Genomic DNA, 24,235 nt, shown 5'->3' with positions numbered 1-24,235 from the left:
AACATCATGCACACACTTTCTCAAATAGATTTTTAGGATACATTTTTATTCTCCACGTGAAGTGTTGTACACAAATGATAAAGGATTTTACATTTTTGGGGTACACCGGGCAAACCCATACCAGTGCATCAACACATCATGGGGCAAGGCTTCATAAATGCCCAGTGGCCAGAAGTATTAGGGTATGTCTAACTGCATTGTAAACCCGGGTCTGCGGGACCCGGGCTCATGGACTCGGTGTTCCCAAGCCTGTGTTTGAGCATCCACACTGCTATGTAAACCTGGCTTTACAAGTGCTGGATCCAGGTCTCACAGCCGTGTTAACGCATCAATGCTATTACGCTATGGAGACCTTCTGACTTGGATCTGTGGTTTGACCTGTGTTCACGCTGCAAAAGGAGAGGGCTTGGACTGGAGTCACAGCAGGAGTCGGGCTCTGACCCACTGCCCTATTAGGGCCCTAGGACCTGCGTCCTGAGTGCTTGCTGACCTAAATCAGACTGATTTGGAATGGGGGCTTGTAATAGGGTGCTGGACAAAAGGCACTGACTCAGCCCCTGTTAGCTCAGAGCCTGCTAGCTCAGCTCCCAGTAAGGGGAAGAGATTGGAGCTGACAGGCTGTGGCTGATTAAAGCCCTAAAGGAGAGACACCTGTGCGCTTGATGAGGGAAGGCCTATAAAGCTAGCAGGAAGGAAGTAGAAGGGGAGGAACAGGAAAGTGAGGACCTGTTGCTCCCAGCTAGCTGTAAAAGCAAGCTGTTCCCCAAGGGGTTACCTGCCTGACAGCAAACTGTATAAAGCTGTATATACGTGGTGGTGGGAAAATACAAGGAAATAAAAGGGCACTGGTGATTGAAAGAGTGGTCTCTCACGAATTTGTGCCACGAGCAATGAAGGGTACGTCTACAGGGCTCAGGTTCAAACCTGCGTCAAAGCCTGGTCTTTTGTGCAGTGTAGACATACATTTAAAGTCCCTTATGGCAATAACCTCTGGATTAAGAGTTCCCAATAGTGCAGTGACATGGTAGACCCAAATGGCTTTCAGGGTGTTAGTACCGTGACAACGATGCACAGATCAGAGCAGTTACTTACCTTCTCCTTTTTAATTACAAAATGAAAGTGATGACACAAAAAAATGAGATAAAAGTAATGCTAAATGTCTCTTTCATGAAATTCTGAGTTACTGCTTCCACCTTCATTCTCCTCTTTCCTAGCTGTGCCACGTTATTGTCAGCTAGCCTATAGGGATTTTTAAAATAATATATTAAGAATTATCTTAAAGACACTGTATACAATATTTTATACAAAAGCATATGAAAATATATGCACGAGAAACCCAAACAGGTCAAAGGACAAGTTCAAATTGATGTTTGCATAGGAAACAGCAAACAGGTGCATGCTTGGTCTGCATTTCTTTTCAGAGGAAGCCGGTCTGGAACACACTGCTAAAATACAAAATAGGAATCCTCTTTGAGTCCGATGGCTTTCAGACATCTAGTCATATCTTCATTAAATGCTACCGAGCCACAAATCAGCACAAATGGCTTTCTTCTACAGGAATTTATCATTTTCTTAATCAAGTTCTCAGTTATATGGCCAGTGTGTGTGTTTTCTTGATAGCTCCAAGGAAGTTTTTCCAGGGAAGATTCCTGGAAAGGCAAAAAGTTTACACTGTATCAAGTTATTTTAGAAAAAAAGGATGATTAACACTTTGAAGAGTTAATGCTTAGACCAAACATCTGACCTCCCTTGACAGAGTTTCATCTGAAAGTTTACCCTTCAGGAATCCATCTAGGTGGTTTCTTCCAGGTCAATAATTGATGTAAATGAACCACTGCAACAGCTGTGCTTTTCCGGGACAATGAAAATCACAAAGCCCAGGATGAATCAGGTGTGAGCTGGGAACAAAGCATTCTCTGTCAAGGGGATCTGGCTGTGGAACAATCTTTCAGAGGAGATTGGGCAAATCCAGAATCTGACCATTTTTAGGAAATGTTGCAAAACATTCCTCTTTGAGACAGCCTTCCCATCAGAAGTGACACTTACAATATGAAGACCTCCCTCTATTCCCAACCCCCTAATAACACCCCTCTGCAAAAATAAAACCCTACCCCAAGCAGAGTTTTGACCCTAAAAAGGGAGAAATGCCAGACATTCCATGAAGTCCACTAGGGCCTTTGCCATTGTTAGTGATTTTATGTGGAAGGTGCTCACATACTACCATGATGGGCAGCAGTATAAAACTGATTGATAAGTAGACAGATAGAATTATAAAAAGGAAGCTGTACAACTTGGTGTAAGATTAAAACAAACCTCTTATGAGAGGAAATCACAATGAGACAAGATAAGAGAAAAAAACGTATGGACTGCCATGTACTGATTAGTGTCAAACAGGCACCACTGCCCTGTACAGGATGAAATTTCAAGCCCTCCTCAATGTTTGTGACCATCTTATTCTTTGATGGCAAAAGGGTTTTTAGGAGCAGAAGGTCATGAGTTCTATTCCCCATTGCCCATACTGGCCAAATGAGGGATGCAAAAAATGATTCATGCAGGAAACGTAAAATGCTGTGTGATTCATACTGTTAGCATAAACAACTTTCTATAACCTGAGTGCAATGAATCTTTATTTCTGATGTAAATAATTTTCAACAATAAAAGTGAGGGAACACCAGATTTGTGTGGAACATACGTAAATTTGAGACTAAACGAGCAACATCCCTGAAAATGAAGGCTACTTCAGAGGTAGGCCCGTGTCCATGAATTCGGTATAGTTAGCAACTTTAAGTATGTGGCCCCAACATTTTTACACATAGACACGACATTGGCTTCATCAGAGGACTCCAGTGTGAGATAAGTTGATGAGAAGCTGGGTGGATACATGCTGCAAGGTGAGACACCAAGCTGGCAGTGAACATTTGTGATGATTGAAACTAGCTAATCAACGTGAGCAGCAAATGAAAGCAGCTAACAAATCAATGCATGGGTGCTGAAAAAGGAAAACCCTTTGGGTGCAGTTTGTTTATTGTGAGTTTCACAGAGAGCTGAGAGTTTTATAAATACAACTTTTCATATGCAGCAATGATCAATTTGGAGGGGGGGAAATATTCCATGGCGGACACAGTTCAATGGGACTTTCCTAACAGAACCTCTGTCAAGACAGGTCAACTAGTGAGTGATACAGTTGAAAGTCTGCTAGTTAGTATGAACAGGATTTAAGAACATGTTCTCAGACAGATGCTACTGGATCAACACATGCCGTTGGTCACTGGTAAGCAATCAACTTAAATAACACTGAGGCAAAAGCAGAGAAGGCAGAGAGTTGTTCATCACAGAGAGCCCAGGGATGAGTGTATCTATATCAGAATGTTACCTGGCTAAGGACGTAACATGTTCTGACGTTCCAGTATCGAGACTGATCTTGGAGAAGAGGTTTCAAGTAAATATTTTCAAAAGTCCGGAAGCAACCAACCAGGGTTATAAAGGTTTCATCATCTTCATTTTCTGTTATGTACTGGAGAATGGGGAGCATTGGTGCTGTGCCAGTTCCAGAGGCAAGCATAAGAAGTTCTCCATACTAGAAATTAAGTGGAGGATTTTGAATGGATTATAGTAATTGGAAATGGAAAAACCTATTAGATGACTCCATTTCTCTGAAAGGGTGCTATAGCAGGCCTATAATATCTGATATGTTCTCTAATGGGGGATTGTGTCAGGTACATTTACACACAACATTTAGTTTTTTCAAAGGCAAGATTTTACAAAACTTGGGGGGAGGGATAGCTCAGTGGTTTGAGCATTGGCCTGCTAAACCCAGGGTTGTGAGTTCAATCCTTGGGGGGGGGCCACTTAGGGATCTGGGGCAAAATCAGTACTTGGTCCTGCTAGTGAAGGCAGGGGGCTGGACTCGATGACCTTTCAAGGTCCCTTCCAGGTCTAGGAGATAGGATATCTCCATTAATTTATTTTATTTATTTATTTATTTATTTAACGGAAACTTTTTCATGATTAAAAAAAACAAAAACAAATGAAAACCATTTTTTCTTGGATATAAACATACCCCTGAGTTTTAAGCTTGATTTCAGCTAAAACATGCTGAGTCTCAGTTCAGTGCCCCCACTGCTGACACCCCTTGTCAGCAGTGGTTTATATTTCCATTGTAGACAAGCCCTCAGATAAAGATGAAAGCACTCAAATCTCATGCTGTAGAGCGTAATTTGGACAGCTGCAGGAAGGAACTCTTTCCTTCTCTGTACAATTGCTTGGTGCATTATGGAAGTTCTCTACCTTCTTCAGCAGCAGTGGACATTACAAATAAATAATAGTAATACTTAGAATTTTGATCCACAGAGCTCAAAGCACATACAAAAGGTGGGTGAGCGTTATAATCCCCATTTTATAGATTAGGAAGTTCAGGCCTGGGGAGGGCTTGATTTTCAGAAGAGCTGAAGGATCTCAGCTACTTGCCCAAGTTCACACAGCATGTCAGGAGAACCCTGGTCTCCTGATTCCCAGTTCGGTGCCCTGCCCACAGGACCACCCTGCCTCCTTTAGCTATGGCTAGGGACTTGATATCAGACTGGATGAACTACCAGGTCAGAATTGATATGGCAAATCCTATGACTCCATACAAAATCAGATGAAGTGCTCACAGCCAAATCAATCACTTTTATTCAAGAGTTGGATTGAGGACAGCTGAGCTGTATCCCAACAGAAAAGTTAGTGGCCTGTGGAAATCAAAGCCCAAAGTTCCATTAGACTGAGAATAGATTTGCAAAATAAAGGGCCCACTCCAACTCCTATTGACTTCAGTGGAAGTTGGATCTGATCTTTTATGAACAAATCTACCTTAAGTGCTATGAAACTTTCAGCTTCCTTTTATACAGGCCACTGATTTATACAGCATACTAATTCTTTGGGACTGCCATCAGTGGGAGCCAGGGGTGCTTAGCACCGCTCAAATTCAGGCCCTACATGTGCCCAGGCTACCAGTAAGGCTGGTTCCCCGTGGTACAGTTTGCAAAACCTATTCTAACTTATGAATTGGTAAATTAGCTGAGCAGGCTGGAAGCAGGGCACAGAGATGGTGTTTTGGGACTATTTCGCGATATATTGTGAATGAGCTATTTAAATTGCTGAGCCATATCCACTTTTAAAATACGATCAGTTTTGATGTATTTTGGTAACAAATTACTCTGAACGCAAAAATAAAAGGGAATTTTATTTTTGGGTGTTAGCAGAACTCATAAAATACCCTCCATCTATTATTATTATTCATAAATAATACAAATAATTATAAACAGTTTGAGCTTCTATGGTGACTTTCACCCAAGGGTCAGAACGTGCTTTATGAGCTGTATTTACCAGGGCTTTGGAGCAGAGTCCGGAGCTGGAGCGCAGAGCAACTCCGGAGCAGTGGAGCTGCAGGTTTTTGCCTGGAGCTGGAGCACAGCTCCAAAGCCCTGGATTCACCCTCTGTTGGGATGCAGTCACTTCTGGCAATGCAGCACAAACTTGATCACGAGTTCTGAAGAAGGGGAAGTGAAGAATAACTTTTCCAACTGAAACAGCAGGGGGGATTTCAGCAGGCAGAATGTAATTGCTCTACCTGGAATTTGGCCAGGTCCCTGGGGTTTTCACACTCCTACGTTGCAAGTGCCATGCGATCTCTAACAACCAGAGCCACAATTCTACATCTCATCCAAAAGGTGGGGATTAAGTAACAGTCCCTACGTTTGTGGGAAATCTCTCCAAAATTTGATATAGTCATTTTTGCTGTGAGTTTGGCACCCATACGTGGGATCACTATTTGCAGCATCATGGACATAAGACTGCACACCTCACTGAAGTCTGCATAATCTGATGATACCACATGGGCCAAATAAATATATCAAATGGGTGAGATCTGGCCCTGGGACTAGGAGTTTGATACCTCTGCTCTGGTCAAACTTGGTCTTGAAACATCAATGTAGTTCAAAGTGATGCAAAACAAATTTGCACGCATTTTTGGTGATAACTCTGACCAGTTTTCTTCGTTTCAACACTAATGAAATGGATGCTCAGCAACAGTTGCTAGTGTTTTATAATCTCCCCCACTCCTCCCATTCCTCTCCCTCCTTACATATTTTGCATTCTAACAAGATCCATTTACTCCAATCGACTTCAAATGCTGTAGCACTGTACAGTAAATGTGTGAATCCTTCAAATAATCAAAATAGTAATCTAATTGACACTCTCCCTTTGGTACATTACACAAAGTGAGCTACTATGTGCTGAGCCATTCTGTATCTATTATATAACTAACCTGATTAGGGCTATATGGGAAGCCTCCAAATGGCCCTCGCCAAAAGACTGTGTCTCCTTCAATCCAGGATTTTATATATTGTGACATTAGCCCAGCCTTGTAGCACTATTAAAAAAAATCACACAAAAGGAAAAAATAATTATACTTTGTTGGAAAATTTCCCAGCTTAACGTTAATTACAAAATTATCTCTGTTTAAAACAAAAGGGGGGAAAACATTTCAGGGATTTAAAAAATGACTGTTCTATTTGCAAAATAATATAAACTTGTAACAGTAACAAAAACATTTAACTGAAATGATACTGGATCAAATCCAGCTTGAATAGAATGTAAACACAATACACACTTATGAAGCCTAGGCTTTCTGAAGCTAGGAAAGCCTATCAGAACTCTCATTTACAAAGCACACAAAGAAGAACTCCTTACAGTCAAAAGCACAGCAAGCTTTCTTGTGTTCTCCAGAGCTCAGAACACGGCCATGTAGCACAATTATTAAATGACTGGGAGCTGGAAGTGCATTCTGGGTATTGATATTCAAATGAACACCACATATTTTACACTTTGTTTCAGATCTCCCAGATGCTACAATGGCACAGCAAGTAACTACTGAACCGGAGTCAGATTTCCCATCTGAAATGTTAAAATGGGTATTTTTAGTACAGATCATCTGAATGTGAAGGGATGCTCTGAGATTTTACAAAAATGTGGACATGGACCTCACTAAAAACGGCATTCACAAAAACTGCTCTTCTTCCTAACAGGTACAAAACCACTGTGAAAACACTGTTAGAGACTTCTGCATAAAGACTTCATGTGTTACTGGCAGGAGTCATAGCTTGCCTGCAATAGAGGAGGACACAAAGGGAAATGCTAAAACCCTGGGATCATCCAGTTAGTCCTGTTACCATCCCTAATGGCATCCATGCTGTAAGATACTATCAGAGACATTTTCCATTCAACGGGCCTTGCATCTTGGGTAGTCATTTAACACCTATGCTGAGTGGGTAGAAAAGGTATCATATCAGAATGGTTTGTATGGTAAGCATCTTACACTCACCTTCCACAAGCATAAATGGCAATGCAAGGTATAAGGCAGTAGCAAATTAGCAGTTACTTCATGTTGCCTACACAGCACTGGGCGAAAAGCATTTGGAACTGAAACACTCTCCACATCCAAATATCCCCCCTCAATCTAAATGAGAAATGACTGAACTGGTTTACAATTAATTTTTGTAAATAAAAAAAAATATCTCCTGGGATGAAAACTTCTACACTCAGTTTTATACCAAAAGAAACCATAACATTATAAAATCACTCAAAAGAAGGTGTAAGAGTACGGCTTGGCACTTAAGGACTAGAGGCCTAGGGCTAGCCAACTCTGATTACTGAAGGAACTGCTCTAGCCCACCTATGCTGTGGGACCTGAGGGAGACAGCAGATTCCCCTATCAGGGGCAGCAGGAAGCTGTGGTAGAGAGTGAGGAAAGGTTCTTGCAGGGAACATGAGAACTCAGAGCCAGTAGGATGAACTCCAGCCAAGTAAAGCATGGGAGTGACTGTTAAATTAGGACCCAGCTCTGGAAAGGAGGAATGGGGACTTTCTACTGAAGGGGAGAGAGATATTGAATGGGGGTTGGGGCCTGGAGGGAAATGTGTTTCTGAGGATTGACTAAATTGGACCCCAGAAGGGGACTGTTTTAAGTACTGTGGACTGTGCAGTTCTTAAGGGGAAGAAGGGGAAACAGAGTGACCCTAGGCCACAAGGGGGGGTGCTCAGAAGGTGGCTGTCCCTGTTACAGAGGGTTATGCATGGTAAATAGCAACTCCCTCACTCTAAACTGTAGTATCACAAACGTGATAGTGTAACAATAGGAAACAGAGGGGTTTGAACAGTACGTGGATTGCACAGTAATAATAATATAGTACTTCCCAAAATTGCCTGAATAGTGTGAAATACACTACAACCTACACAGCAAGTTATAAAAATGGGTACTTTCTGAGGAGGTGTTGCAGGCCTTTTATTACTGCCAGAGAATCATTATAGTTCCCTTTGGGATGAAAGGTTCTATATAAAGGAAAGGTATTATTACAATCATTACTATTATTATTGAAACGCAAAACCTGTGTAATAAGCGAGTATACATGAAATTTCACAGTCAACTTATAAATGTATCCTATTAATGCAGCTCAAATGTAGCACTTTTCCCCGATTGCCACAACAGTGAAATAACCCACCCATAAAAGTCTTTTATCAGAGTTACACACATTTCTAAAGGACTACATTCTATCATACAAATGAATAATAAATCCTCAAAAGTATAAACTCCTGAGAGACAGGCAGAGGCTAAGAGGTTGTACTCTAATCTGCCTGGAAGCTGTAGCTGTCAGAATTTTACACGTGGAGTAAAATCCATCTTCCCCCCAGAAATTAGCAGAGATATGTAAATATGACCAGAAAGATGGAACTGATTTTGATTTCCTACACAAAATAATTATTTTTGCTGACCCTGGTCCTGCAGTCCTTATTCAGGCAAAACTTCCATCTAAGTCGAGGGGTAAAATCTCGGCCCTGTTGAAGTCAATTGGAGCTTTGCCATTAGCTTCAATAGGGCCAGGATTTCACCCCAAACGGGTCTCAGTATCAGTTTCTAAATGTGAAGACCACAAAACAGATGCTTTATGGTTCTACATATTTTGCAGCAAAATGAACAGTTTCCCTGAAAAGTGTCCTTAAAGCAACAACCCCATCAACAAGCCTAATTGCTGAAGGTTGCTCTTGTGATAAAGGCACTCTCCAGGGATGCAGGAGAGCTGTTTCATTTCCTGCTGTACCACAAACTTTCAAAATCCTCCATTGGCATTGCCACTGCACTCACATGACAGACTTTAGGGGTGAAAAGGGACCAGAGGGGCATCATTCCCGCAGGGATTCCATGCACAGGATTTAGAACTAAGCCCTGATCCTATTCCTACCATAGTCAATTGCAAAACTCTGGCCTTGATTTTGTAAGGATCACTTAATAGAGAATATGTTGTAAATAATTTATTTACAAGACACCTTTTCACTTTCAGTTTTGTGTATGTGAAATGACCACTCTTATCAGCAAAGCACAATTGCCCCTAAATAATTACAAAAATGCTCCATGACACGTACTCCTAATTATTATTCTCATTTGCTAAATATTAACAGAGTGAGTTCTGTAGATTCAATGGAAGAAAAACACAGTCCCAAATTGTTTACAATCTTATCAAACTAATATAGACTACCTACTTTTATTAAAACTTCAAAGTATCCTTCAGCGTTTACAGGGCTAACTGGAGTATAAGCTCTCTGAACCTCCAAACCATTCACCATCCCTCTGAGAAGAAAACAAGATGGTACAGGAAACCATTACTGGAATCACTGATTGATACTCTTTAGAGTGATGAGCAAAGGCTATTGTCTGAAATACACAGCAGTCTTTCCTCCCCATGGGTCATCCTTTGCTGAGACAGATGTTCCCTCAATTAGCTAAAGATCCAGGGAGTGAAATAACCTCAGATTTCTCTGCAGACCCTTTACGACACTCTTTAGTATTCCTCCAATTCTCTAGGCAATGGCACCAGCTATGTTGCGCTTGTTGTCTGGGGAAGCTAACCAGGCAAAGGAGTGTAACAGACGTTTTGTGTGGAGCAGATGAATGTGCAGTATTGTGAGGAAATGCTATATTGGTAAATTTGAACTGTTTGGGCTAGAGGCTGTTTTTCACTGTTTGTACAGCATCCAGTAAACGTATAATAATAACTGATATATATCAATGGTGCCTATAGTCTGACCTTCTTCTGTATCTGACAGTGGTCACCATGAGAAACTAGCACAGATGACAGCTCCTCCCACATGGCCCCTTTTTGGCAAATACTATGCCAGGGGAGGGAATGTTTTTCCTGACCTCAGCTGGCAATCAGCCACAAAGCACATGGACTTTGGATACAATATTGCACGGTGCTTAGCCACCCCAAGCTACAGGGCCTAACATTGAACTCCTGATTTCGTAGTTTGCCTTCATGCCACCACATTGATAAAAATCGTGTGCTGAAACAACTACTTTTTCTCTTTTTCCTTCTGTTAATTGCTCTTCTTAGCCACACTTAGTTCTCTTTTCCCCACCACCAACACAAAGGTAATGTTGGGAAAAAATGAAGCTATGGAGTGGGCTTTCACTGTAAAATTAACAAACTTAAACTCATGAGTTCTTTCAACTGTATCATTACAGAAGCACAGAAATTACGATTTACTTGGTATGAAATCTTTGTATATTGACAAACTGCATATTAAGTCACGTAATGTAGCCCATTTAACTAGAGACAAGTACAGTACCTTAACACAATATGTTGTCCTAAACTCAATCCCAGGCTGCTATTTCCTGGCAGCTCAAATTTATACTGGTAGGTGTCCTCTGTTAGCTGTTCCACAGAGCTTATCTTGAAAGCAGTAAATGTATCTGGATTTAATTCTGAATTACTACTCTGCAAGAACAACAATAAGCAATTACTGGGGTAGGCAGCATCCTTTATTTCACTTTTATTTTTAAAAAAACTTGTGTGTGAATTTAGTGCTGGTGAAACTTAGGACCCCAGAAAAATGTGCCTTGAAAACTCTAGGGACAAGCACAGATTTGGGGTCTCTCTGCTGGTTTGTTTTTTTGCAGTGTTTTTTTCAAAATCTAAGATGTCATTTAAAAAAAAAAAGTTAGATTCCAGATCCTATGACCACAAAGAAAACCTTCTAAACATGACTCAGTGCAATGCTGTCTTCCTGAGGGTACAGAGAGAGTTCAGTAGAAACAGCTCTAAGAGAGCGTAACATCCTAATGGGGACTTAACGCTGAACTCTAATGACCATTTTAAAAACCAACACTGTTAATTATTTCACTGCTGATTATGTTAGTAGAAACATCCTGCTTTACCAGCATGGTTGGATTTATTTGAAAGGGCATTTGACAGGAATAAAACTATGTTTTGAAGAGGCAAATAATTGACTGCTGTGTCAAATGTTAATTTTTTATCCTCAATATATGAACCTGAAAATGAAGGTAAAATAAAAGTTGTCTAAGGTGAACAGTGAACGCTATCATAGCAGAAGAGATGCTGACACTCTCATCTCTGCTTTTTTCCCTAAAAACTTGTTGCCTCAAGCTGTGGAATCACCACCTATTCTACACAGGGCACATCACTGTAATATCCAAACACCTTCAGTAGTGCATTAAGAATGAGAGTAACACCTGTCGTGTGTTTGTTCTCTCATCCTCTCAAGAGAGAAAGACGTATGTGCAGGACTTTTTTTAATATACATGTTGCTATGTATTTATGTTAGGGACAGAAAGACCAAAGAAATGCACCTTGCACTTGGACCGGAAGGTGGTGAAGTTTATGATGGTCCTTCATTTTCTGGGTGAGTTCATTCGAGTTTCAGACTGGCCCTGAAGAAAGTTCTGTCACCTGCACAAACAAGCTTTAGCCTTATTTTATCACCTTCATGTGATGTGAGCTTGCTTAGTGGCACCAGAAACCGCACTTTAATGAGGTACATATTAAAGTGAGAGTTTGGGAATTTCCATTACAGCAGGTACACCTCTACCTCGAGGTAACGCGACCCGATATAACACGAATTCGAATATAACGCGGTAAAGCAGTGCTCCGGGGGGGCGGGGCCACGCACTCCGGTGGATCAAAGCAAGTTCGATATAACGCAGTTTCACCTATAACGCGGTAAGATTTTTTGGCTCCCGAGGACAGCGTTATATCGAGGTAGGGGTGTATTATGGGGGAGGTCTAAATTCCTCTAATAAAAGACCATTATAGATCACCCCACCCTCAGCTACACAGCTATCAAACGCTTACAAACACAAATGTGATAAAAGTACTGACTGATTGGATGCTATGAAGAAGGCCTTTAAAGTCCCTACCTCCTCCTTCTGTTTGGTCAGGAGGCTTCTGTCTTTCTTTGCTTTGGCTTCTTCCCACTGGGCTAGCTCCTTCTGATACACATCATAGACACACGGTTTGCAGCCACTGCCACAGCACTGAGATTGCAAGGGTTCAGTGGGCATAAGAGAGAGCCAGTCATCCTCACTTTCACTCATTACCTACAAAACACAACCCAAGCATCATTCACAGGGCTACATGTTTTAAGAAAGAGGCACACATGAATCTGGTGCTAGCTATCTGCTGCTTTAGAAACATCCATCTCAATATGTTGAAGATTTAATTCAGGAGGCATCCAAACTTTATCTAGCTGAAGATATATTTGGCTAACTTGATACAAGCAATGCTCCATCTTCATTTGAGTGGCTGCAATCCTCTGCTTTAATACAGAATTGTTATACTGCATATGACCAATGGCCCACAAAGTCCAGTATCCTGTCAGTGACTGTGGCCAATACCAGATGATGCAGAGAAAGTTGTAAGAAACCCATGAACAGTTTGGTGAGCGGTTTATGCCCAGCAGAATAAGTGTCTGTATTGCGTATACATTAGACAGGAAAAATAATGTAACCGTGGATGTTCTCAATATTCATATAAGTTGCTATATTTTTTAAATCCTAGACTCAGCCTCAGTGACCAAAGAAGAGCATTGTGACCTAGGATTTATTATCTCTGTGGGCCACACCCCTACATTAAAGATGAATACGTGGTGTGCTCTGGTCCCATCTTTATCTTGCATCTTCTTCTAAATCCCCTCCTTCAATACATCTTTATTAAAGTACTGTATTCAACATATAAAGTAGCATTCTAAAACGTGGCCTGCAGCTGCCCCCGCTTTTAATAGAGAGGTTCAACCTCTGGGAGGCTGGAAGATAAGCGATGCTGGAGAAATACAGGTGGTGGTCAGAGAGAGGAACTTGACAGGGAGCAGTGTTTAGTGAAATCAGTCAAGTGAAGGGCCATTTTGGTGAGCAAGAGAGTTGCTACAGGGTTAGAGATCGAATAAATAGGCGAGGGCAAGTACTGGTAGAATTATCTTTAACTCCCCATCCAAATATCCTTATATCAGACACTCCTAGATCATGTCCTATCAAAAGAAGTCCCAAAACTGACCTCTGTGGAACATCATAACTTTTTAATGCACTGCTAAACTTGATATTATTCTCAATGCTTTGGCATATACCGATGAAGAGTGCTAGATAAGAACTAGATATTATTAATGCTGTATCATTCAAAAATGAAGAAAATTATAAAACCACAAGTGGTAGCGTTGAAGAATACTTAACACCTATAACCATTTTCATTTTCAAGGTGCTTTATGGGCATTAAAACTTATCTTCACACTTGTGACAAACATATTATTATTCTCATTTTACTGATGGAGAAATAGAACACTAAGGCCACCATTTTGAAAAGTGGCCACTGACTTTAGCAGTCTAGCCACAGGGAGCAACATGCTGAGCATCCATAGCAAAGTCAATAGGAGTCGTGGGTGCTCAGCATGTCTGAAAAGTTAGGTCCTAGGTGTCTGTTATCTCAAAATAAGTGGCCATTAAAAAATTAGCCTTTGTGACCTGACCAAGGCCAAAGATTAATCTCAGTTGTTAGCACAGGGCCTACAACTCATGAGAGCTGACTCCTAGCATTGTACTCAGACCGTGCTACCTTCCACCCAAGGAATATTCTTCTTTCACCCAAAGATAGTAAGTTCCTTGGAGCAGGTACTATGCCCCTATCTTTCTGTTGGGAAAGAGCCTAGGACATCAGGGAAGGCAGGTCTCTGCTTTGGTGAGTTTCCAATCTGGACAAACGGAGAGTAGACGAAAGGAACCTGTACAACACAGGAGCAGTGTTTGGGGAGGGCATTCAATATGCCTCTCAGTTCTGTGATTCAGGTACGGCTGTAGTATGATAAAACCATCTTCCCCTTGCAGTCCAGCCCAGCCACGCAACCCCATCATGCTACCAGGCAAAGGCGAGACTGGGAGCCTGCTGCTCCCTGTAGCTACGGGAGGTGGCAGCTAATCATCCCAGTTGGTGGGACCGAGTCAGGGCAGATTGTAGAGCGGCTCTCTTGAAGCCCCAGCTCCCGGAGTCATGGGATTAGGGGAGAAGCTCTGCATTCATGGATGGACAGGTCCAGTCTGTGCCACGGCAGAGACAGGCTTGGAAATGGGGCCCCCAGCTAGGGTTGTCAGGTGTTCAGTTTTTGACCAGAACCCCTGGTCAAAAAGGGACCCTGGCGGCTCCCATCAGCACTGCTGACCAAGCCACTAAAAGTCTGGTCGGCGGCACAGCATGGCTATTGTAGTCTCCCTGCCTGACCTGCCTCCCACGGCTCCCGGAAGTAGCTGGCACGTCCAGCTCCTTGTTGCGGGGCGGCCACTGGGCGAGCGCTGGCTCCGCAGCTCCCACTGTCCGGGAGCCACGGCCCACAGGAGCTGTGGGGGCGGCACCTGCAGGCCACTTCTGGGAGCTGCCTGAGGTAAGCGCCACCTGGCCAGAGCCTGCATCCCGAAACGCTCCCACACCCCAACCCCCTGCCCCAGCCTGGAGCCCCCTCCTGCACCCCAAACCCCTCGGTCCCAGCCTAGAGCCCCTCCTGCACCCCAACCCCCTCGGTCCCAGCCTGGAGCCCCCATCCTGCACCCCAAACCCCTCATCCCTGGCCCCAGCCAGAGCTCTCACCCCCCCACCTCGCCCCAACCCAGAGCCCCCTGCACCCCAAATCCCCAGCCACACCCCAGAGCCTGCATCCCCAGCCGAAGCCCTCACGCCCCTGCCCGGTGAAAGCGAGCGAAGGTGGGGGAGGGCGAGCGATGGGGAAGGAGTGAGCGGAGGGCGGGGCCTGGGGCAGGGGCGGGGCCAGGGTGTTCGGGTTCCCCCGATTAGAACCTTGTCAATCCTGCTGGCGGAGCAGGGCCCAGCGCCCCTCCGCTCCGCTTATGCCTCGCTATAGCCCACGTGGGGTGGGCAACACAGGACATGGCGGGGGGGGGGGGGGGGGTTGCTCAGGGACTGACACTCCCCTCCCTTCCTCCCTCCCTCCCGGCAGTGACCGACTCCCCGGGCTCCTCGTCCTGCCCCGAGCCATCCTCCGGCTCGCGACCTACCAACGGCCGCGACGCCCTCACCATTCGCGGCCCCCAGAACCCGACTGGCGCGCGCCCCCTTTCGTCGGGAGGGCGGGAACAGAAAGAGCTTACCCACGAGTCATTGGCTGGCGGTGCCGTCAGTCGCCGGGACAGCCAGCGCGCTGCGTACCCGGCATGCCCCGCGCTAGGGAAAATGGCGGCCCCCAGTCGGTGACTCTTCCGGGTGGCTGGGCCGAGGAGGGCGAGGGCCGGAGTCCCTGACGGGAGCCGACCATGGCGGGGTTATGGTGGCCTACGAGGCCGGCGGCCGGGGCGCTGAGGGCGTGGGGCCCGCGTGGGCCGCACCGCGGCAAGACTGTGCAGGCCCCCCGCAAGCCGCTGCCCCGCACGCCCTGGACCACCCGCGGGCCGCCCCCGGGGGCCCCCCTGCCCCGCAGCTGGCAGGACAAGCGGCCGGTGCAGGAGCAGATCCCCGGGCTGGAGCAGGTCACCTACGCGGGCAAGCAGTACTTCGTGCCCTGGCTGGCCCGGCCCCGCCACCCGCCCTGGGAGCGTGGCTGGCACGACCCCCGCCACGCCCTGGGGCCGCGCTACGAGGCGATGCCCCTCTACAAGGAGCGCGTCTGCTACGTGTGCCACCAGCGAGCCAAGATGCTGGAAGGTAGCGGGCGCGGGGCAGAGGTGCTGGGTGGGTGAGGGAGCCAGGCCGCCGTGAGGACTGGGGGGAGGGGGGCAGCAGCACCCAGCCTTGCCTGGGGTAGCAGCGGGGTGTTGGAAAAGGCGGCCCCCTCGTTAGGGCACCAGCCTCGGGAGAGCCAGGGTCGGTTCCCTGAGCTGGCACTGCTTTCCTAGGTCACCCTGGGCAAGTTACTGCAGCTCTGTGCCTCACTTCCCCAGCTGTAGCTGGGGATGATAGCTGCTCCCCTGCCCCCCCCCCCCATTATAAATACATGAGGTTGTGAGGTGCTCAGATGCTACAAGTGATGGGGTCATATAAATACCTTAGACTGGGAGGAGGGGTGTAGAGGGACCTGCCTGAGAGAGCTAGAGTAGCAGTTAAGGGGGAACCACAATAATATGCAACAACTAGCTGCCAGACCTAGCCTATAATTGGGGCCCTACCAAATTCAGGGCCATGAAAAACTCCTCTCAGACTGTGAAATCTGGTGTTTTGTGTGCTTTTACCCTGTACAGATTTCAGAGGGGAGACCATCATTTCTCAAATTGGGGATCCTGACCCAAAAGGGAGTTGTAGGGAGATCACAAGTTTGTTTGTTTTTTTGGGGGTGGAGGGGGAGGGAGAGAGAGAATCACTGCGCTGAGTGGCTGGAGAGCAGTGGCTGTTGTCCGGGCACCCCGCTCTGAAGGCAGCACCATGCCAGCAGCAGCGCACAAATAAGGGGGGCAATACCATACCGTGCCATGCCATCCTTACTTCTGCACTGCTACTGGCAGCAGGTCTGCCTTCAGAGCTGGGCCTCCCAGCAAACTGCCGCTGCTCTCCAACTGCCCAGCTCTGAAGGCAGCACTACCCCAGCAGTGCAGAACTAAGGGTAGCAGTACTACAACCCCTTCTCCAATAACTTTGCAAACCCCCCCCCCCCATTCCTTTTTGGGTCACTACCTCTACAATTACAAAACTGTGAAATGGCAGACTTAAATAGCTGAAATCATGACATTTATGATTTTTGAAATCCCATGAACATGAAATTAGCCAAAATGGACTGTGAATTTGGTTGGGGGGTGGGGTTGCTGCGTGTTATAACTCAGGTGGAGGCTGCCCGTTATCCTAAAATAGCTCATATCAAGAAGGCATTTTGTGTTGGCTGGAGTGGCTATAACCTAATTCGTGTTGGGGAGTGGGCCACGCCTCCCCCCAAACCAGCTCACATGTATGCAACAATAGTGGTGTGCATAGTAGTCTAGCACCTACTTTCTTAGGTGGGTGGACCAACAAAAATACTGGATTAGTTTGTAAGGGCTGCAGGGTAGGAATCATGTCACCTGAAGGTACAGGGCTGTGCACAGTGGGGCTCTGATTTTTGTTGGGGCCGCAGCTACTATGATAATGTAAACAGAAAGCTAAGAAACTTTGGCAAGGGGTACAGGCTCTCTTTCCTTTCAGTATGGATACCAGCACTTAATTTCAGATGAACTATGCATGCAGCAGAATGCAAGATCCCATTTACATTTAACATGAAGTATAATATGCAAAGTATACATATGCTATATGTAGTCTCTCATATCTTGTTTCCTTGTAATTCTTAACCCAATATACTACAATTAAAAAATAAGTAGGGAAAAACACTTCTAAACTAATCTCTTTCAACTTACATGTGTAACTTATATGGTGCTAATGAGGCATGCACACTTATTTCAGTGTTGTAAAACAGTACATAAATGAAAGTGGTCAGACTACATAAAATTAATGTTCCTGATAACTTGGTCATGCTGAGAAGTATTCTATATTAGTGGTAGCATAAGTGCTTAAGATTCAATAGGTAAAAGAGCATTTTTATATTAACCCATTTATGGCATAGTTAACACTGCTGAATATCTTCAATAAATATATTTTGATTTGACTCCAAGGAGTAAGGCAAGCGCTCTGGCTAACAAAGACAAAATTAATGGAAGGCTTACCTCCAAAAGTACTTAGTATTATTGATGAACCAGCCAACCAACTAGAGAATCAGGATGAGAGAGTACAAAATGCAATTTCTCATGCCCGTGTCTGGAATACCACTGAACTTATTCCCAAGAGAGAGAGTTATTGGTAAGTCCTCAAAAGTTAAAGAAATCTTTACTTACACTGCAGCCTTTTCAGGGAAGCTCTGCTTCAAACAGCCAGTTTTTTTTTTATCAATATCAGTTTTTTTAAAAAAATGTATTACCAGCAGAACATTATATTTACTGTTTAATGTTACTGAGGTGAATTCAGTTTGTATCTGGTTGCCAGCCCTCACTTGTTTACAATTGTACTTGTGTGTATATTCAAAACTTGTTTTCATCTTATGTCAAAGTGTGTAACAGTCTGTGGGTTTGTACAAACTTAGTTCTATTTTAGATCATATCTCAGCTAATACAGATGTCAATTGTTTTAATAATTGAAAGTAAACATTATCACTGCCAACTTGGAACCCGATTGGTATGTCAGATGGATTTAAGTATTAAACAAATCTGCATTAACCATTTGGAAATGTTACATATTTCATACTGTTATGGCTTACTTGTATTCATGTACTAGACTGTATTGTATATTCTGTACACCTATAACTTTCAAAGTCATTTTGTATCCTATCCTACTAATTCTTGTCTCATTCTAAAGCCCTGTACTCTTGGAAGACTTGTTACATTTGTGTAGGACAATGGCTAGCAAGTATCCTTCCCTCTCTAAAAGAATGTTGGCTAGAGACTACAAAGTGGCGGCTACATGGGAGAGAGGTTAGTAACTTTATTTTATTTATTTGGAGAAAACACTTCTCTCTTTCTCTTTACTTGTAATCCTGATAGGGAATAATAAAGAAAAATACTAGCTTTAAAGCTAAGGACATGGATGAGGATTAAAATAAAGCTAGCACCTATGAAACCAAGTGTCTCAGAACCTGTTAGCTTTAAATAGTGCATTAGGCATAGTTGAGGTAAGATAGCTGGTCCCTTGTCCTCAGAAGTTTACTATCTAAACTTTACAGAATATGAAAGAGACATTGTGGGGAGAGGAGACAGACAATGGTGCATGACAAAAGGCAATATGAGCATTGTTTTCTAAAGAACTGATGATTTGTTTACTACAATGTGTGCATGAAATCTGTACAATCTTTCAAGCCATACTTATATGGGATCAATAACTAGTGAACTGGATAAATAGAAGTGTTATGTTTGTATTCTGTGTAAATCATTGTCTCCAGTTGGGCAGCTACTTAACATTCATTTTGGGCGGGGGGGGAGACAACACGAGGTGCCTTCCAAAATAAATCAGTATTCTTGCAGTAAGACTATTGCGACACTTCATGGTTAACTATGCAGGGGTTAGCCTATGGCTTCATTTTTCCATAGAGTATTAAACATTAGCAAATGAAACCTAGGGCATCTTTTCCTTTGGATGCATGTTACAGTAAAATTATAGCAATAGAAGAATAAATTAATAGACGTGGTGGTAGATTATTCTAAATTAAGTACAAGTGTTTAGTGAGTCTTTGCAATGTTTGCATGCAATATAATCTCTCTTTACAGAATCATCTATTCTTCAGGTTCGTGGCTTGAATGGAATACTTCTGAATGCCATTAATCCATTATTGCCAGTAGCCTCCAAGGATGAGATTCTGGCTACCGAAAACCACATTCTAGAGACCTTCCATCCCATCTCTCCTACAATTGATCTTCAGGAAGTTAATGTATATGAAGAACGAAATGATACAGGTAAAAGTTGCGTAGCACTTACATAAACATTCAGGCTAATGTTTACTAGTGGACAGCACTACAATCTTTAACTTCCCCATTCCCTTAAACATTTCATGTGCGGAGGTTAGATGGTGTACAGTTGATAATGGATTAGCCAATTTGCTAGCCCTATATAGGGTATCTTACATGTTCTTCATAGCAGTAAGTCTAATCTGCGTTAATACAAATTTAATAATTACTGAAAAGAGTAAAGGAAAGACTAAACTTTGTACTAAACTTTTTTTTTTGGTATCTCATGGTTACCCATAATCCAGGTTTTAGAGAGGGTTATCCCTACCCTCATCCTCACACTCTGTACTTTATGGAATCAGCCAACATTCGTCCAGCCCGATTTAAACCAGAACAACTCCGGGCTAAAATGCTCATGTTTGCTTTTGGCAATGCACTGGCAAAGGCAAAGATGCTATATGGGGTACGTATTCACATGACTGTCATACCTCACTACTTCTATAGTAGATGTTATTGTTCATGGCGGCTGTTGTAATGGTATGATCTAAAGGTGCAGTACAACCTGTGTGGTTGGAGATGAATAAATTGCAAGCCAGCAGCAAAGAAAGTTTTGCTTTCAATTATACAAAATTGAGAAATGGTACAGTGATCTCACAGACTTGGATTAGAAGGTAGATTGTTGAAATACATACTTACTACCTGCACTTTTACTTAACTATGGAGATAGGAGGTATCTGTTGATGAGTTTTAGTTCAGACAAATATAGCATGGAGTTTGTGATTCAAACTTTCCTATACCATCCCATCCTCGTGCCCCAGTCCTGACCTAGAAGTATGAATGCTAGATGGGAGTGGGTAGTTCAGTCCATAGCATTGTAGCTGAAATTTCCAAGAAGGATGCCAAGCACTGTGGACTTATGATATGGACTCCTCTCTCTTTGAAACTGGAGTGAAACTCAGAGCACTTCAGAGGCCACTCAGCAGCCACTCGATGGCAATGACTTAGTCACTGTTGACCTGGATTGAATTTGAACTGATGACGAGGGGTGAGAGCCTCTGAATTCCATTAAGTCGGATATTACAATATTTTGAAATCTGCATTGATAACCATTTGGGGGGGGAGAGAGAGCTCAGTGGTTTGAGCATTGGCCTGCTAAACCCAGGGTTGTGAGTTCAATCCTTGAGGGGGCCACTTAGGGATCTGGGGCAAAATCAGTACTTAGTCCTGCTAGTGAAGGCAGGGGGCTGTACTTGATGACCTTTCAAGGTCCCTTCCAGTTCTAGGAGATAGGATATCTCCATTAATTTAAAAAAAAAAAAAAATTTATATCATCTAGTGACTTTAATGGCCAGGGATTTATAGGTAACCTTTAAAGACATGTTTGATTCTTACTCTGAATTGACAAACAACTTAACACCTTGTTATGCCAATAGCAATTATTTTAATGTGTTAATGAAGGTTAAGAGTAGACTGGCAATGGGTAGAAATCAGTTGAAGCAACTGTCTTGTGTGTAGCTGAAGTGAAAAACTAGAACAGACATAATTCAGTTTACATCTATATTCCATTGCCATTTGAAAGAATTAAAATTAGGGCTGTCAAGCGATTAAAAAAATTGATTAATCACACTTTAATAGAATACCATTTATTTAAATATTTTTGGATGTTTTATACATGTTCAAATATATTGATTTCAATTACAACACAGAACACAAAGTGTACAGTGTTTATATTTGATTAAATATTTGCACTTTAAAAAGCAAAAGAAATACTACTTTTCAAATCACCTAATACAAGTACTGTAGAGCAATCTCTTCACCATAAAAGTTGAACTTAAATGTAGATTTATGTACAAAAAAATAACTGCATTCAAAAATAAAACAATGGAAAACTTTAGAGCCTACAAGTCCACAGAGTCCTGGTTTCTTGTTTGTCTGAGCGATTGGCTCAACAAGTTTGTTTACATTTGCAGAAGATAATGCTTCCTGTTCACGTCACCTGAAAGTGAGAACAGGTGTTCTCATGGCACTGTTGTAGCCGGCGTTGCAAGATATTTACATGCCAGATGCTCTAAAGATTCATATGTCCCTTCGTGCGTCAACCACCATTCCAGAGGACATGCGTCCATGCTGATGACGGGTTCTGCTAGATAACAATCCAAAGCAGTGTGGACCAACGCGTGTTCATTTTCATCATCTGAGTCAGATGCCACCAGCAGAAGGCTGACTTTCTTTTTTGGTGGTTCAGGATCTGTAGTTTCTGCATAGGAGAATTGCTCTTTTAAGACTTCTGAAACCATGTTCAACACCTCATCCCTCTCAGATTTTGGAAGGCACTTCAGATTCTTAAACCATGGATTGAGTGCTGTAGCTATCTTTAGATATCTCACATTGGTACCTTCTTTGTGTTTTGTCAAATCTTCAGCACAGGTGTTCTTAAAATGAACATGTGCTGAGTCATTATCCAAGACTACTATGACATGAAATATATGGCAGAATGTAGGTAAAATAGAGCTGGAGACATACAATTCTCCCTCAAGGAGTTGAGTCACAAATTTAATTAACACTTTTTTTTTTACGAGCATCAGCATGGAATGGTGGCCGAAGCATGAAAGGGCATACAAATGTTTAGCATATCTGGCACGTAAATACCTTGCAATGCCAGCTACAGAAGTCTCATAAATAAGAAGTGGGCAGCATTATCTCCCATAAGTGTAAGCAAACTTGTTTGTCTTAGTGATTGGCTGAACGAGAAGTAGGACTGAGTGGACTTGCAGGCTCTAAAATTTTGCATTGTTTGAGTACAGTTATGTAACAGAAAAAATCTACATTTGTAAGTTGCACTTTCATGATTGCACTGCAGTACTTGTATGAGGTGAATTGAAAAACACTAGTTTTACAGTGCAAATATTTGTAATCAAAAATGTAAAGTGAGCAGTGTACACTTCGTATTGTGTTGTAATTGAAATCTATATTTGAAAATGTAGAAAAACATCCAAAATATTTAATACATTTCAATTGGTATTCTATTGTTTAACAATGTGATAAACTGCAATTAATTTTGAGTTAATCGCATGAGTTAACTGTGATTAATCGACAGCTCTAATTAAAATACAAAATCTATATTCAAAACCTGTTTGAACAGAACTTTCTGAGCAAGATATTACCTTTGTTAAAGTCCTGGCTTTAAACCAAATGATAATTGCTGATTCTGTATCTTCTCATCCATTGTCTGTTGTAACTCTTCCTCCCTTCCCTCCACCCTACCCAGGATGATCCCAAAGTTTTAGAGCACCCAGTAGTAGTACAAAGCATTGGTACAGAGGGTCGTATTTTCCAGTTCATGGTGTTCCAGTTAAATACAACAGACTTGGCCTCTAATGATGGTGTTAAAAACCACGTCTGGATTGATTCTGATCAGTATATGTATGACTACATCCGGTATCTTCCAGGAATCAGGAAGAAAGTTGTCAAGGTAAGTTAACAGGCTTGAGAGAACTAGTTTACTCACCAGAATTATAGAGTGGAAATCCTACCCCTTTACATATATTTTGAGCCTTAGGAGCTTGTACAGACGGTATTGGTATAGATAGGACAATAGGCTGTTTGGTACTTAATTGTGAACATTGAAATAATATAGGGCAACTATCAGTCCTGTGTATATATCAGTGTATTCAGCTGCATTGCAATTTATATTAAGCTTGCTAAGATGGAGACATCTTATGTAGATGTACAATTTCATTATGTCCTTATTGAAAAAGTTATTCAGTGAAATAACTAAGTAAATGAAGAGAATATTAATTGTCAACTCCCCTTAGACTAGGAAGACTCTAGTCTCACTGGGTAAATTCCCCACCCATCAGTGCAATCCCAATGGAAATACGCTCAAACCCGCTTGTCTGTCAGAGAAAGCTTGTTTCAGACAGACTGCCCTGTTTCAAGTTGTCTCTAAGTATAAAGAGACTATTGCTTGGGAAAATATCAGTTCACTACAAACTGAATATCCAAGTCTCTTCTCTACAGTTTCCTCCTGGAATATATGGCTATCGACCTGATACATTCAAGAAGTTTCTGGCACTGTATTTGCATGGAGCTGTGCAAGATTCTACTCAAACCAAAATCCTTTAAGTTTACTTCCTGCTATTTTCATCAGAAGATCGTACAGCTAAGCAAATGTGATCGTATACTACTCTTAAATGGAGTAATTTAAGGGTTTAAAACCTAACAATTTTTGAAAATAAAGACTTTTTTTTAGTAAGTGTGTGCACTTGAATATAAACTTTCATTGCAATGGCCTAACTGTACCATTATACACATATGCATTGTTAATGAACCCAGCCTCCGTGAGTATTTTCCCAATTTTCCACTATCACCAAGAGGGAATATGCAAACCAAACTACCATTTATTTCTTACTGTTTGTGGGAGCAGATTCTGGATGTAGCAGCTGGGAGAGCAGAAATCCACAGAGT

The 24,235-nt window shown here is 42.8% G+C and overlaps 2 protein-coding genes across 4 annotated transcripts; one reads left to right on the top strand and one right to left on the bottom strand.

The window, feature by feature from the left end:
• Positions 1-1,445: 1,445 nt before the first annotated feature.
• LOC112120570 (NADH-cytochrome b5 reductase-like) lies at positions 1,446-15,448 on the bottom strand. 3 transcript variants are annotated; one of them, XM_024219699.2, is made up of 7 exons: positions 15,380-15,448; positions 11,681-11,780; positions 10,660-10,808; positions 9,574-9,661; positions 6,305-6,409; positions 3,374-3,577; positions 1,446-1,649 (listed from the first exon to the last, which is right to left on the bottom strand). In XM_024219699.2, exons 4-7 carry the CDS (start codon positions 9,655-9,657, stop codon positions 1,446-1,448), a joined length of 597 nt encoding a protein of 198 aa, XP_024075467.2. In that variant the 5' UTR covers positions 9,658-9,661; positions 10,660-10,808; positions 11,681-11,780; positions 15,380-15,448. The 3 variants fall into 3 exon arrangements, with proteins under 3 accessions (XP_024075467.2, XP_026507496.1, XP_024075466.2); XM_026651711.1 differs by lacking the exons at positions 11,681-11,780; positions 15,380-15,448 and adding exons at positions 12,248-12,427; positions 12,568-12,846; XM_024219698.2 differs by lacking the exon at positions 15,380-15,448 and adding an exon at positions 12,248-12,333.
• A 98-nt stretch (positions 15,449-15,546) lies between these two features.
• On the top strand, positions 15,547-24,023 carry MRPL37 (mitochondrial ribosomal protein L37). The gene is made up of 7 exons (XM_024219689.2): positions 15,547-16,022; positions 17,951-18,134; positions 18,687-18,802; positions 19,592-19,777; positions 20,074-20,231; positions 23,037-23,240; positions 23,789-24,023. Exons 1-7 carry the CDS (start codon positions 15,635-15,637, stop codon positions 23,891-23,893), a joined length of 1,341 nt encoding a protein of 446 aa, XP_024075457.2. The 5' UTR covers positions 15,547-15,634; the 3' UTR covers positions 23,894-24,023.
• The last annotated feature ends 212 nt before the right edge of the window (positions 24,024-24,235 follow it).

Source organism: Terrapene carolina, unplaced genomic scaffold, assembly GCF_002925995.2.
Source record: "Terrapene carolina triunguis isolate 2854851 unplaced genomic scaffold, T_m_triunguis-2.0 Scaffold102, whole genome shotgun sequence".
Taxonomy (NCBI): domain Eukaryota; kingdom Metazoa; phylum Chordata; order Testudines; family Emydidae; genus Terrapene; species Terrapene triunguis.
Note: the sequence above shows the minus strand (reverse complement) of the source record. Positions and strands in the feature narration are given on the sequence as shown.

Coding starts and splice junctions, on each gene's coding strand:
- MRPL37 (XM_024219689.2), top strand. CDS start 15,635: ATGGCGGGGTTATGGTGGCCTACGAGGCCGGCGGCCGGGGCGCTGAGG. Junction 20,232..23,036: donor AGGCAAAGATGCTATATGGG/GTACGTATTCAC, acceptor CACCCTACCCAG/GATGATCCCAAAGTTTTAGA. Junction 23,241..23,788: donor TCAGGAAGAAAGTTGTCAAG/GTAAGTTAACAG, acceptor TCTTCTCTACAG/TTTCCTCCTGGAATATATGG.
- LOC112120570 (XM_026651711.1), bottom strand. CDS start 12,672: ATGCAGTATAACAATTCTGTATTAAAGCAGAGGATTGCAGCCACTCAA. Junction 10,809..12,247: donor TGACCAAACAGAAGGAGGAG/GTAGGGACTTTA, acceptor TTGTTCTTGCAG/AGTAGTAATTCAGAATTAAA. Junction 9,662..10,659: donor GGACAACATATTGTGTTAAG/GTACTGTACTTG, acceptor TTTTCTTCTCAG/AGGGATGGTGAATGGTTTGG.